At 42.8% G+C, this 16184-nt stretch overlaps 1 protein-coding gene across 1 annotated transcript in view; it reads right to left on the bottom strand.

The window, feature by feature from the left end:
• GRIN2B (glutamate receptor, ionotropic, N-methyl D-aspartate 2B) overlaps window positions 1–16184 on the bottom strand; it is a 211303-nt gene that overhangs the window by 163791 nt on the left and 31328 nt on the right. Inside the window, exon 2 of the mRNA XM_010003847.1 lies at window positions 9408–9836. Coding sequence (XP_010002149.1) covers window positions 9408–9818 — 411 coding nt within the window. The 5' untranslated portion in view covers window positions 9819–9836. The remainder of the gene's footprint in view (window positions 1–9407; window positions 9837–16184) is intronic.

Raw genomic sequence — 16184 nt, 5'->3', positions numbered from 1 at the left:
TTTCCCTCTCCACTTTTTCCTCTTCCCCATCTCCCACTTCTCACCTTTGCCCAGGCCCATCCTCCTCTCCTTCTTTCAGGATGTTTTCCAGATGTTCCTCCTTCCCATTGGCTTATGACACCTTCTGTGTCCCACCACCTCACCCACACTTCAGCCCAGATCCCCACCTACCGCACAGCGCACTTCTCCCAGCTGGGTCCCACTGGGACCCCACAGACGAGCCTCTTGCCCTAGCATGGCAGGTGCAGCCCCCAGGTCTAAGTACAGTTTTGAAGCACAGCTTGCAAGGTCAAGATCTCTTTGAGAGATATGCAGCAAACATGTAAAAAGACTCTGCTGCATATATACAGTTTCTCATGCTTATAACAAGACTATTTCTGTTTAAAAGTCCTCCCCTGCAAGACACCCTTTCCAGCCCTGGTCCCTTGTTGTGAGGGCCACTGGTGGTCAGGCAGAACCTTAGAAGGAAAATGTGCCAGCTCTTGCAACATGGGTGAATCACGTATCTTCCTGTGCCGTATTTTCAGGAAGAGTTGTTTTGTTTTCCAAATAAATAGCGAAATAAATCAATCCGCTTGAGGCATACACCTGGCACAGGAAACTTTGCTCAAACAGTCATAGTCTGGCAAAGGTACAGGAAACCCCCAAGAGGATCTTATAATGGGGAATGTTGGGCAAGCTTACAATAGGCAGTACTATCAGCCCTGCATACAATAAGCTCTCCTGCCTGCCGCAGCTATTCAACCACCTCTAATGGGGGTTACAGCCTCTCCTCCTGGAGGCCAGATTTTCATATTAAGCATTGTATTTACTTCAGCTAGAAAAATCTATTAATTGCTCCCTACCAATTAGGTAGCTTTTGCCTTTTGTAAAGCTCAAAGTACTTTACAAAAGCATTGTTACAGTCTTCTTGCAAAGGGCAAATTGCTGTAGACAGAAGTTGAACAACTGTCTTGAAGTCATGTTTTATAGCAGAGCTGCAGTAAGGACTCAGGTCCACCAGACCTGCTTGATTCTGTTGGCACCCTTTAGATCAATCCTCCTCACTGTGTGTGCCTGACTTAAAACTCTTCATGTCCTTCATTCCTTCTTCCCCCTTCCTCTGAAACATATTTATTGCTATTATCAGGAACCTCATAGACACAGAGCTAGAAGCTCTTGCCAAAGCACAGAGAAAATTCCCTCAACAGAGCCTTTAGGGTATTTTATTTTTCAGTCACCCTCAGAACTTACTTCAAACAAGCCCTCTCTTTTTCTCTTCTCCTCCTCCACCACAATCCTAGATTCAGGAGTTTTCCTGTCTGTCTCTCATCTTGTTCATCCTCTTTCTCCTCCACTCTAGATATATAATATATTCTCTGGCACTTGGTTCAGTCCTGCTTGGAAACAGCTAAAGCAACGTGGTTTCCACACTCTTCCACAAGCTGACTGAAGCACAGCCTAATAAAACTCAGTGCCTGAACTTTTTTCTTGATACACACATACATCATTTAATATTATCATTTAATTTACCATAATATATCATTTAATATCTTCTCTCAATTTTATCCTGTTTCTCCTACTTCTACTTCTGGCAGCTACACCAAGCATTATTTCTTCTAATCTTAGTCTACCTCTATTCACCGTGTATATAAATCATACCCTGACTTGTTGTTCAGCCAACCTACAATAAAAACATGTAGCTGTTTCAGTCTTTTTTTCCTATATCACTTCCTCCAGACCTGTAACAGAGCCACAGACCACAAATATATCATTTTCTATACACTGATTTTTGGTTTTTTTCCAGCCTGTGTATATGTAATTCCCTTAACTTCCTTCATAATCCATCCCCTCCAAACTTGGTTAATGAGGCAAATAAAAGACAAAGAGAATAAGAGATTCCCTGGAAAGAATTGTTTCTATCTGTCCCGCGGTTACTAAAGAATGACACGCGGATCTAAAGCAGCAGCATCAGGCAATTTCACACTCCATGTTTTCAATTTCGTTTTGAGGCCAGTTTAGAGTAGGGACAAATTTGAGTGTAATTAATTTAGATTTTGTGAGACAAGTAACCGCTTGGGGTTGTAATAAAGGACTGCCTGCTCCAGAATGAAGAAACTAATCTCCTTGTCCGGCTGGGGATGGCACAAATTGATTTAATACTTCTGTGTTAGGTTTTTTGTTTTGAAGAAAGGGGTTACAATAATTATTATAAATAACTATGGGTCAGATCTCATCAAGCTCCCAGATTTTCTTCAGATAAGTGCTTAGAGTTGTGGAGATCTACCCCAAACATCATCAGTATAAAAGTCAAGGTCAGAAATCTGGCAAAAAATAACTTTTTCACAAAAGCCCTATTACTTGTAAGCTCCAAGCTCAGTAGAAATCAATCTTTTCCTTACTGATTTTTCAATACTTCTATTTTCAGGTAGACAATGACAACAGCACCTTTAAGCATTAGTAGGAAAAAGGTTAATTCAACTTCTCTTTCCTTCAGGTAGGTCGCAGCAGTAGTGTTCAGAGCCAGGCAAGGAAAGGTCTTCTGTCACTCAAAAGAAAACATCACTACAACAGAAGTAAACTAACACTCAATACTCATGGAAGAAGAATTCTATGACCTAAAATAAAGTAGTTTACATCAGCCTTTTGTAGCTATTTATAAAGGAATCAGACTTCAGTTTTGCTTGATGTTTGTTGTCTGGGACAACTCCTGCCAACAGAAGGCAACCACACCTTCATGTAGGCTTCTCCTTCAGCATCCTACCCCTGCCCCAGCACTGTCACTGCCCAAAAGCACCCTCGAGCACCTCAGCAGGGTGTGAGTCACCAGGCTCTCTCCAGGTTTTCCTTTCTCCAAGCCTTCAACACTTAAGCAAAGATGGTACCTTCAGAATGCAGTTGTCCAAGGCTCTGCATTTCCAAGGCTCAAAGCAGGTATGAAGTGCACTCCATAGAAATTACTAGGGAGGGGAAAAGTGATGGGGATATTTCAAGGAAAGTTAAATTTCCGTAAGCTTTTTTTAAAAAAAAAATAAAATAAAAAAAAAAACCAATAAAAATCCCTGTAAGTGACACAAAAAAATCCCACCCAACCTCAAACTCCACGCTACTGTCTTGCAACTCTTGAAAATAATACAACAAAAAAAGTGAAAGCCTTGAAATTGAGTTCTTCCCAAGTAAGTGGGAGATAAAGTTGAGGGAAATGTTAAAAATTAATCAGCAGGCTATTTTAATAGGTTAAGCAATACATTTCTTTGAAAAAGTGTTTTTTTTTCATTGAAATAATATTGACAAGAGCACTTGCACTCTTGTTTAGAAAATGAGAGTTTATATTGAAGGATTTAATGGCCTGGGGGAGAGGTTAAAGCTCTTAAAAGTTCATTTCCAGGTTTCCTAATATCTGAGGGATTTATTTGTAAAGCAGTAACAGTTGTTCTAGGGAAATTCTCAGATATTAATTACACTCCACCAAAGTATGCTACTTATATTCCCTTTCTTTATATGAAAAAATATAATTCTGTATGGACAGATTAGGCACAGATGTAAACACAAATTACAGCTCCACCTGGCCTGTTATTACATGTGTACACTCGGGAAAAACAACATTGGCATCCAATGCTGGCTGTTATTCTCTATGTCTCTGTGACCTACCTTTCTTTTCCCTCCCCACCTTTCGCAGTAGACTCCTAGCTTGAGAACACATTATTTAGTTCATTTTTTGTGAGCTGCACAGAGCTTTCATCTGGCAGCAGAAGAAAACAAAGCACTAGAAGTGAAAGAAGTGTATTCATCATATCCTTAATAAAATTATTAAAAGCTTGACAGGAAACTGCTGTTTTTTTAATTTTATTTTTTAAGATCACTAGATTAGTCCAGGGAACATTTATAGTATCACTAAAATGCAGTTTCAGAGAAATAAAACTGCTTTGTGAAATGTCATGAACAGCATGTAATTTTGCTTTGGAGAGAAAAAAAGGGATAGAAGTCTTCTAATAACATTGAACTATACTCCTCCAATGTTTGCAGATCAAAATATATATTTTATTTTTCCCCATTCTAAGCAGCATTTTGTTTGGAATTTTTTTCACTTCAGCTCATAGAAGCCATTCAAAGGGAACAACTTTTGATATTTTTACTGAATTTCCTTCACGCAAGGGCTCTAAAAATTTCAGACATCATCCCTAATGGAAATGAAACAAATTCACATTGAAAAAATGAGGTTTGCATTCCCCATGCATCTCTATTATTTAACCTTTGGAAACCTGAGAGTGAAAGTGCTTTCATTTTAATTACAGATGTTCTGCTTTTAGCAGCACTGTCCCAGAGTCTTTGACTTTGTCCTGGTTTCAATGTGTATCTAGGTGCTCAACTTAGCCAACTAGTTTTGGTTCCCCTGTACCTACAGCATCATTTTGCTCCTCTCTGACCAGCAACTAATTTTCTTCCCTGGTGCTCTACACCTATTGTCCAAGTTTGAACTTGCTCCCCATCAAAATACAAAAAAATACCATTGCTGCTGCAGAATGGCCCAAGCATGGAGCAATCACAGCAATCTTCAACATTGCAAAAGACAATATGTGTCAGAAAACTTGACAGAAAATACAAAAGAAAGGGAACATTGATTTATGAAGTGAGGATGGAAAGGCAGAGAAGAACTTTCAGCTTTGGTGTGAAAGGGAAAAAAAGAGCAAGGTCGTGGAGGGAATAGCAGAAAAGTCAGTTCTGTGCTGGGTGAGGAAAGGAAGGAGATTCTGGCCTAAAAAGGATCATGGATTCTAGATTTCAGGTTAGTTTCACAGAGCTTTTATACAGATTTTATGGGCACAGCCCAATTTAATAGATCATTTTTTCTTACAATTTTATTTCCAGCATTATGGCCACCCCACAAGGGCAAGACCTGGAGAAAATAGCAAGGGATGCAGAGACAGAGGAGAATAATTTTCAGCTGGGAAAACATAACTGTCTTCTTCCAGTATTTTTCCTGGGTGCTGCCTGTGTACCATTTTGTTACTATAAAGCTGCACAGGACAAGAAGCTTTGGCAAAATAACGTGACTGTAGAGAAAACAGCAAGGGACAGTTGCACCAAAATTGATGGTCACTATCTGTGCTGTAAGAGAACTCGAGGCATTTTCTGCTCTTACCTTTTCTGCTTTTATAGATGTACATTGTTGTTGGGTTTTTTTTCCTTTTCTGTGACTGTTTCTCTATCTCCTAGTCCTAGGCAGAGGTAATAGCAAGTAATATGAAAATTTAATGAAAATATAAGCTCAGCCCTGATTTCCAGTCTCAGGTCTGCAAACACAAGATACTGGTTTGTGTGCTTATCTGAACTGAAGTCTGGCTTGCAGCCTTGAAGGTTTCTTTCCACCATCTCCTACCACAGAGCATCCTCATCTGTCAGCTATTTTCACACTGTGAAAGACTTGAATTTCTGCTTCCAAAACAACTAGGGAGAAGGAGAAATAATTTTAAATACTGGAATGGGAGCAGATATGCTCACCAGTCACGAGTGCATTGCAGTCTTCTGGACAATGCAAACTAATGCTTAAGATCAGGCAACACAAAACTATAAAAAGAAAGGTCAGTGCAGCAACTTCAGGCAAAGTGAAGAGACCAGAGAGCTTCAACAAGCTAAGTTTTTGGATCATATGAATCTACCATTGGTGGCATTATTCTCTCCATCTCATCTATTCCAGATTAAACACTGACCAGCAGTGAACCATGCTATTCCCTTTCTCATCAGAGGTCCAAGCAAGATGCTGCTATTATCCTAGTCCCTTTTCAAGGTGTTAGCACCAAAACAAGGACCAGGCACTTTCTTGTAGGGCTGAAACAGTATGGCCACTCTTCCAACTTACCCCACAGCTGCAGTTTGCTTCTCTAGGAGGAGCTACCACAGAGGCTATTGCACGTCCTCAACAATCATTCCCAAGACACCAAGTCCTGACAAAATTACTGCTGCAGTTCCCACTGTTTGGCATCACTGCTGGCACACTCATTGAAGACTAAAGGGACCAAACCAGCTATGACAAGACTTTCCCTTGGCAAAATGGTCTCTTCAGAGCTCAAGTGAGGCACATCGAGTGCTTGTGCATCACCGTTTTCCTGGAATTAAAACTTGGATCATGGTGTGCACACAGATTCACTGGTCATTCCCTTCTGATACCAAATTAGGCAGAGATCAAACGTAACACTGTTACAGCTAAACAGGTGGGATTAGAGACATGAGCACACAGGAGCAAAACAGCAAAAACGTATGCAAATTACTACATACTTCTTTTTCAGAGCCAAATGGCAAAACACTGGGAAAAAAAAATATATATAAACAATATCTACAAAATTGTATCAAATTAAATATTAAAAAACATGAATCTGAATAAAACCATCAGGAAATCCAGATGCTACATTTTAGCAACATACCTCTACCTGCTACACTATACCAAGGGTACGATTCATGGCATTTAACTTGAGGCATCCCAAGCAAGTCAGGATACAGCCTTCCTCACTAAGCAGTAGCAAGACAGTGGCTATCCCTCAAGCACTTCACTGCACCCTGAGGTGGGTGGGGTGAACTGTCTGCAGGTGATGCTTCCTTCCCCACTGATTGTAACTATGCCTAGACCTCCAGCTGGCAGGTAGCAAACTTCCAGGTGCATGTTAACTGAGATGAAGCCAACCAATAGTGCACATTATACACACACATATATATACAAGAGGAAAGAAAATTCAGGCTTGAAATCCCCTCTTTTTTTTCTGCCTGCCTTTTCATGTCTCAATTTACCAGCTTCACAGTATACTACAAAGTCCTTTTTATACATGGACCCAAATTTCCTCCCAGACACACTTATTAAACCCTCATTGAAGGTGAAAAAGTATTTCCCATGCTACTCCAGGGAACGTGGTTGAACTGAGGATATTTTCTGCAATGACCTCCAGAAAAGAGGGGTTTATCTGTCACACCCAGGCATTAGTGGTTTGTAGTGTTCTTTAGATTTGCATTGGCACTACTGATCACAAATGCACAGGCAGCATAACGAAGCTATAAGTGTAGATCTGAACCTGTGAAATGCTGAGTGAGTTCAATCACAGCTGACTGCTGTGGGTGTTGAGGGGATGCTGAAATAACTGAGCCACTCTTGCAGGATCAATCCCCAGCCACACAACTCATCTGCAAAGAACATGACTAAGAGTCACTAAAAGCAAAGCCTCTGTCAAGGCCCTCTGTGGAAAATAGATTGTTTAAGGACTTACCAGGCTGACTTCAGTATTTTTAGTGGAATATCAATGTATTTACTCTCTACCATGTTTTAATTCAATTCTTCAAATACCTATTATCCAATAAAGATTATGCATCTGTGAATCAAAAGCTGTAAAGGTCAGCCTTTGTCAATTTATGTTTAAAAGAAATCTCGGCCTTTCTTAAAACTGCAGATCTGTGTGTGTAACTTGCTTCTCCTGTCTGCAAAACCACAAAAAAAGAAAAGAGGAAGTTTGATAAAACAGAAGTCTCCATTCGTAACACTTCCACCTTTGAGCTCCCTGTGGGCTGCCTGCCAGAATGCTCTTTAGAAGCAAGTCAGTGGGATATACAGGGCAGTCGCAGGAGATGTTGCCTTCCCAAGGAGAGGCTAGAGATAGGCAGAAAGGAGAATCTTTGCAAAGTTCAATAGGCCAAATTCCTTTTTGAATTACAGCAGCGTAAATCTGATCTAATTCTGCCAAAGGCAACAGGGCTATGGTGGATTTACGCTGCAGGAATCTGAAATCAGAATTTGGCCTGCCATGTTCAAAGTCACAAGGACCTTTTCCCACTGCTTAGGAGGTCTGGCATCAGTAACACTTACACTTGTTCAAAAAGAATGTAAAATGCCACTGTGTGAAATGCAGCACTCAAGTAGTGCTTCAGACCTGTTTCGCACAGCAATCGATGACCATGCAACGCAGCAGGCAGAAGAGCATCAAGGTGCAGCATTGTTGCCTGACTGTCCTCCAAGACAGAAGAGCATCATTGTGGGTGGAATGGGGACTTTGTTATCTGTGCAGCTACTCAAGTAGAGAGAAAAAAAAAAAAATGCTTGTGATTATTTTTTCCATGACTGCTTTAGTTCGAAGGCTGATATGAGAAAATAACACTGCATATTAACTGTACGTTGTTTGGCTGGTCAGAGTGAGAAAATAATTTGCTATTAATTTATTCCCATCTACTCTGCTATGATAGCTTGCACTGGACAATTTATTCACAAGATAAATAAAAAAAAAAAAGTGCCCGGATTTCTCAGCCCACTAGATCTCTTTCTGAGGAAAAGCTGCCACAGAGGCCAGCTTAATTCTCCCCCTTCATTCAATTAGACCTGATTCTGCCTAGTTAAATGTTTCAGATTCACTTAAGAGTGACCTGTAAAATAAAAAGGCCGTCAGCTTGCATCCCTGTTTACTTCTTTGTGATGCATGAAGTGTGGTTAAGAGGGTCTTCTCAGTAAAGGCATTAGCCCTGAATGTCTGGCACCAATCCTGCAGGGAAACAGGCAGCCCACTTCTCCTGGATATTCCCACTGGCCCACAGCAGCCCAGAGGCCACTGTTAGCCACACCAGCTGGCCAAATGCACACTCAGGCGTGAATTTCTGAGTCCCCTGTTGCTCCCAGGGACAAGATTTCTATCAGATTCAGCTGCAAAGCACAGAGGCTTCTCTAAGCTGAGGAACTGGCCAAAGATGCTACTCTCTCTACACCTCACCCTATTCATAAGCAGCAGTGGGAAGGCTTGTTGGTGTAGCAATTCCCCAGAAGACTGTCTGGGGCCTGGGAAAACAGTGAAATGTCATTGATATGAAGGAATAAAGTAGTGCAGTGGAGAGAAGGACTTAGCCGGTTCAGACTGGTTAGTTGCTTTAGCTAACACCTATTTAACTTTAGGAGCTAATGAACACTTCTGAGAGAGGATGGCTTTATTAAAGATTCAATTATTTTCCAATTAAGATGTCAGAGCTGTATTAAACATCCCTGAAAATACCACAATGTTCTCCGGCTGCATGCAAGAAAAACCCAAGCTAGCAGCCTTGGCTCTTCTAAGGTAAAACACAGGCAAAAATAAAACCTTTTAAAAAAAATTAAAATCACAGTTGTCAGGGGCTCTTTACCTTTCCTAAGGGAGAAGAAAGGGGCTGATTCTTTTGCAGCTCTCTTCTACCTGTTCCTTTCCCTCCTCAGTTTTTCTCTGTTGCAGATAATTCCGCATGATTAACAGACTCTTCTCAGCAGTGCTACACACAGTTATCTCTTTTAATCTGTCTTTGAATCTGAGAGTCTCTAATCCCCCAACCCTTCGGCCCCAAGAGACTACACCTGAGGATCACAGAATAAGGTGATTTCTTTCTGTTTTAAGTTTCAATCTGCAGGTCTACAATAGAAGGAAGCTGAAATTTACCTTATCTGCCATGATCATAGAGGAGCCTCCATGGATGCCCAGGATGGGAGTGAGGGTCTGGGCAGAGATGAAGTCCAGGATCTGGGCAATGGCTTCCTGGTCTGTGTCATCAGCAAATACCACCCCTTGAATCTTCCGGTCTGACATGAGGTCACAGATGCGGGTGATGATGCTCTTGGGATCTGTCTCATTCATGGCCACCAGCTCCACCCGAGGCACCACTGAGAGGTGGTGGAAGTCATCTTTCTCGTGGGCATCTTTGATGGCCACTTCGTCTGAGGTCCCCACCAGGATGACCGCAATGCCAATGCTCGGGTGGCTTTTCTGGGCATTGGCCCCGCTTCCCGTTGTCGCGAGGACTGCCAGCACCAGCCAAAACCTCGGAGAGTAGCACTCTGCCCTGGGCCTCATCTTCGGTTCTTACACTCCCTGAGCAAGGAAGGAAAAAAAAAAAAAAAAAAAAAGGAAAAGTAAGAAAAAGGGAAAGTGATTATTTGACAAGTCAATCATACATTTGGCCTTCAAGGCAGATCCACTGATATTCCTCTGCCTGTAGCTCTTCTTCCACCAATCCTTCTTGTCCAATGCCCAGCCCTTTGGCTACACTGTGTTAAAGTCAGGGAGGTCAGACCAGTCCAGCCTCTACTGCAGAGACTGGAGTCATTTCAGAGAATAGCTGTCAGCAGATGATGGGATCATGTCATGTCTCAGTTCCAACAACTCTCTGAGACCCAAGTCAACAGCATTGTCCTCTGGTGGCTGATCATCTGTCTTTGTGAAACTAATTGCTTATGTCAAGCCCATGTCTGAGTGTTCACCCTCAACAAAAAGGAATTACTGGTGCTTGTAATCAGCTTGGCCTTCTGTTGGAGGTATAGGCAAGGAGACTGAAGGGACCAGGCAGATAAGAACTACCTTCTACTTACTCAGCACAAACCCTCCAGAACAAAGCGAGGACAAATGGGCAATGCCATTGAATGTGTATGTACACGTGTATCCATTGCATACAACCTTCCTACCACCAGGACACACAGAGCTCCAGTCTGTAGTACAGGCAGCCATATATTTTTCATCCATAGAAGGTTCATTTATTTTTTAAAAGCCAGGAATACAGAATTTCCCCATGGTCACGGCCAAAACTGGATCACAGTAGTGTGGGGAAGACATTCTCTCCAAGCCCATATGACAGCTATTTTTGCCCAGCAGGAGAAAAGACCCACAGAGCTTACAAAGGTTCACCTTCAGCTACTACAGCCAGGGATATTACACCAGTCTTTTCCCTGAACAAGTCCACTTTATTTTGTAATCATAACAGTAGAAATGGAAAAACCCAATGAGGTCAACTTTCCAGCCCCTGCCTGAGAGGGGCTGTTCCCTGTGGGATTGTTCCTAGCTCTTTCACTATTCAGTCTTGTTTTAATAATAGTTCACATTTCAGCAGCACTTTTCATCCCCAAAGCACTTTACAAACACTTATGAATTAGTCCCTGCAGCACCTATGCCGTGTAAATATCAGAACCTTCTAGGTCTGGGGACAAAAACAGCAGCATCCCCCTGGCTGCTCAACCTCCCTGTGGGAGACAGCACTGCTTGGGGTGCCCACTCAGGGCCATACTGCTATCCCAAGGAGATTCCAGGCATTTCAAACTAAAGAAGACTTTCTCTTAGCACAAAAGGTCCTGCTCAGCTACCCATGTCCATAATTCCGCTCTTTAGCAGCTCTTCTCAGGCACTACACTCCTGGTCTTGAGGGTCCAGGAATGGGACACTGTGAGGAACCAGCCCTCCAGACCTACTTTGGGAAATGGTATCAAAACCCCATTGTAGCCCCTGCATATATGCATCCCAAAAGGCTTGCCTGGGAGGATGGAAACTGCAGTAATGGCCTGCATAGATGAGATAACGATGATGATTGAGATAATGACAATGATCGAGGGGTGGAGGGGGCAGAGGTCCACTCCAGCTGCTCACACATGTATGGCTCAATCACATAGTACTCATTGTGAAATCAAGATTCTAGGCCTATAAAAAAGGGGGTTGCAATGGTGGGCTTTGGGAGTTCCATCAACACTGACCATCGACACTGACCCTCCCCTGCTGACTGGACCAACAATGCTGGATCCAGGACTGGTGATTTTCCTGTTCTCTTTATCTCTGTCTTTCACTCTCGTCTTCCCAATCCCCCTTTCCTCTCACCTTTCTCTTCTCATCCCTTTTCGCTTACTTAATATATATATGCAGGTGGTTTTGTTTAGGTTGTTCAATATTAACTCTTACTACTGTAATAGATGTGTTACTTGTTATAAGCAGACCTTGTGTGTCACTGCACCGTAATCTGATCAAGGGGCAGTCAAGCTTTTACTCAGACCATAATACATTCACTCTCTCTGGGAAAAGACCAGGTCTGAGAGAAGGATTTTGGGCCCAGCCGCACCTGGGCTCCTCTCTGAAGGAAGTCTAGAAAGCAAGGGGGTTCAGTCCTAATCACCCTGGGCTGCCCAGTCTGAGTTGTGACACGTAAAGGACTGGATCCAGACCCACCTGGGCTCCTCCATTGCAGCAGGAGCTTAGAAAGCAAGGAGGTCCAGTTCTAACCTTCCTGGGTTATTAAATCTGGGCTGTGTCAGACACTTCCATACTGTTCACTGCTATACATGCCTCTGTCAAATGAACAGAAAGCCATGGCAGCAGGGACAAGGCGGGAAAGGTTGGGGGATCTGGAATTCCACAAAACAGCACTACCTGACACCAGGCATCCAGAGAGAGAGAGGGTCAAAGGGGCCTCATCTTGCTCTGCCCAAGAGAAAACCTAGGCTCAGCAGGTGTTCCCTCATTGCCATGCCAAGCAGAGAGAACGTAATCTGCATTGATTTTACTGGATAAATAAGCAGATAATAAAATAGATAATAAATATGCACCAGAGGAACCAAATCCACTTAGGAGGCTGAAAGGGACCATTGGTGTGAAGCACCAATCGATTCTAAATTCTCTGACGGATCCACTTTCTGAGAGATGCTCACAAGGAGAACCAAGAGACTTTGAGAGTTTGGCAAAATGAACAGCTAACTTCATTCCGGCAGGACTGTTATCCTCCAATTACGAAGCACTAAATTAGATTCCTTCACAGTGAAATGCAGTCCCCACTCCTGCAATGCTTTATTAACTTTAATGCATTCTATACACTGTCTCTCACCCTGTTGCTCACTCACTTTAATGCTATATTTGTTCTCTTTAAAATATGTCTCCTGTGATCCCTCTTCATAGTTTCACACAGTGTATTACGCCTGATTAGGCAATGGCTTGCTGTGATGCCCAGGGAGCAGAGCACAGGTTTTTTCCAGCCCTTCTCCCACCAGCAATACTTTAGAGGCCTTCCAATCCAGGATTTGGTAACAGTGATGCGGGAACTGTGCAGGCAATTGTTTGCCTTCACACCCAAGCACAGACTTCTGCCACTGGGAAAAACACTGGCTAAGAAACCCTTTTCCTTCTCTTCACCTGCATCAAAGCCAATAAATCTTTAGCATCTATCTCCAAACAGCAGAAACGAGCTCAGATCCTTAAGTACGCTTAGGTGCCAACCTGCTGGGCATCTAGCTCATGAGATGTGAACCCAAAGGAGATTCTTCCACTCAGCACAAGATGATGGGTTTCCTTGTACAGTGCCAGATCCTCAGGCTTTGGCCAGATATGCAGGGAGCAGCTGAGACTAGGGAGACAGTAATGCAACGAGGAGGTTGTCAGTGCCTCCAAAGGCAACCTGGTATCTCTAGTTTGGTTCCTCAGCCACAAGCCTATTCCCTGGTTCAAGCAGAGCAATACTTAGGTATCCTGTGTTGTACTACGCAAAACACTTCTCCCTCCACCTCTTGCTCACACATAACACTTCTGTCATGTTCACAATGTGTTTCAAGTGCTCCATGGGCAGCCTGCACAGAAGGGGCCAGTGTCCTTCTGAGAGAACGGCAGGCACGAGGTCCAGGCTGGGACCCAGGAATGTGATAAAGCAGTAGAACCCCAGTAATACCCCAGTGGAACCCCAGTTACAGCACCCCATTAGCTGAGGAGTGGCCCTCCAGCATTCAACCCAGTATACTGCCACAAGGCAGCAGCAGGTTCACAAGACAGAGATGAGGTGTTCAAAGACTGCAATTGAAGTGCTCATGGTGCTTACAGACCCTTCCTACTCTCCAGTATATATTTGCAAATGCACATGGAGAAATTCACAAGCATCTGACAAGGCTGAGAACAGTGCATTTGCCCTTAGTTGTTTCAAGTAACTTTAACATGCCTAGAGTTTAATTTCACCAGTCAAGGACGATTTTTAAAATATGTCAGTATATTTTATTACACAGTATTTTACACTAGCAGGTTTTTCCTTTGGTGATGGTGTGAGGCAACACAGTGTTTTGGAATCTTTTCTGTGATTTTGCCACTCCAGAACAATTTAAGATATTTATTAAATATCTATATTTAGGTATAAATATGCCTGTAAAACCATTATACCCCTATAACATCATTTTACTTACCAATAAAACATATCCACCAGTGTAGAAGAATGCAGCACCTACTTAGTACTGCAGAGCACTGTTACACAATCACTGTTAAAATGGGAGGGGAAAGCTAACTTCTCCAATTGAAAATGCAAGAGGAATGTAGGTAGTCAGACAATCATTATTCAAATTGGAATTTGGCCAGGACCAAAGGTTAGATTGCTTAAAAATATCAAGAGAACCTTATTTGACACTGCATTTTTATGTGAATCAGATCTAAGGTAAGTATTAATAGAAAATTATTAGGCTGCACAGTCAAAATACAGCTCAGCATTTACAGATATTCCTGGACGATATTTCAGAATACAGAAACTACACAAATAGGTCACTATGCATTTAACCAGCCTAACAGTAAATAAAGTACTACTCAGGCAGTGTACAGCAAAACTAAACAATCTTCAGGTCAGATAAAGAAAGAGGCAGAACATGGGCTGGACCCAGGAATTTGGGAGCAGTTTGGTTGCATGCTGGTAGTGGTACCTCCTGCTGCTTCTGTTTCGATGTGGCAGCCTTGCACAATAGCCCCTTGGGAGGGTATTTGCAGGGCCCCAAAACTCCATCACCAAGCTCAAGACAGCAAGAGGAAAGGAAGTCCTGTAACACTGCAGTTGCAGACAAAAAGATGTGTTGAAGGCAGCTTTCAGGAAGAAAGGAAGACAGTGTTAGGGACAGGAGGCTGAGCAGCATGCACTAGCCACCACCAAAGGGAAGTCTGCAGGGACATCAGCTCTGTACCAGAGGAAGAAGAGCATCACCTACCTCCAGCCTGCCCTGCCTGTACTTCCCTGGAGGGCCATAGAGAAGTTCATGTCCCAGTGCTTTCTGTGCTCTGCTCATTGGGAGCTCTGAGGAGGTCCCAACACTGGTTAGAAGACTTCAAGCCACAGAATCTGAATTCAACAAGCTAATTTTGCGTCTGCACCGACTGCGATGCTAAATCCACGCCTTACTCTCATCCCTGATCCCTAAACCAGTTCCAGGACTCACCACCACCCTCAACCCCATTATAAACTACAGACAGATGTTACCTGCCAGACCCAGCATTAGCCATCAGTGTTACCATATCCTTTGACATTTGCTCGTATTTGACAGCATCTTAATTCACACTGGCTTCATTTCTCAGACAGTTTGAGCAGTATCAGACAATGAATCAAAAAACAGTCCTTGTGTTTCAGGCCTTCGTTGAGGGTAGGAAAAAAATCCCTCTCACCTGTGAGATACTCTGCAAAGCTGGAAGGTGCTTTGTGCCTAGTATTCAATACACCACCAGGGAATAGCAAGTGCACTAGAAGAAGCAGTAGGGAAGTTAACATAGCCCTAGACATGCCACTGGACTGTCTGGAATGAATATACCTGTATGTCCAGACCAAAGAAGAACACTATTTCTGTATTTACCAACTGCAGAAGGCCGGTGTCTGTTTAATCTTTCTGTCTACTACCTGCCTCACAGGTAAACTGCAAGAGCGAAGACGACCCATGCAGAGAAAGGGACAGGTCTGATCATGACCACACAAACTGCTGTTACTAAGGGCTGGGGTTAATGCTGTAAATCACACCGTAAATTATGCCCAAGTTTCTCTAACTCTGTTTTTTGGCAACCCAATTTCAACTTAGGATAGCTTCCTATTCTCAAGGTTATTTCCATTTCCCCAACCCAGACACACTGCATACTGTATACCTTTGAAGATGGTCCAACTGCTTTAACCTTGTCCTACCACATCTTCAACCCAGGCTATTTGTACATTGACAACACTTGCACTGCTCTTCCCCATATTACTGCTTACCAGGCAAGGTAACATAAGTGCCCATAAATCTTCTTCTGGCTCACAGCCCTGTCGGTCCAGGAATTTTGTAAACAGAGAAAAAGAGAAGAGGGATGGATCTGGCGTACGATGGATGTGTCTTGGAAGCACCTGCACACTTCAGGTGCTGATAAGCCGGATGAATGATGCTGCAGAAAAATCTCCATACACTCAGAGCAGGAAGATGACAGAGACTACAGACATCAGAAAGTGTCATGCACAGTGATGAATGCAAGAAAATCCAGCACCTGGACCAAAATGGTTCATTACAGTGACTGAGTAAACACACCGCCCACCCCCCAATGGCATTTCAGTAGTTTTAGATTAAAACTGGTACACTTTAGTTTACTTTAACTAGCTTTGAACATGACTTATATTCTCATTCTAATATATAAACATCCCCATACAGTGGTAGCAACATT

The sequence above is a fragment of the Chaetura pelagica genome, unplaced genomic scaffold (genome assembly GCF_000747805.2).
Source record: "Chaetura pelagica isolate M959 unplaced genomic scaffold, ChaPel_1.0 scaffold281, whole genome shotgun sequence".
Taxonomy (NCBI): domain Eukaryota; kingdom Metazoa; phylum Chordata; class Aves; order Apodiformes; family Apodidae; genus Chaetura; species Chaetura pelagica.
This window is presented reverse-complemented; position numbering and strand designations above follow the sequence as displayed.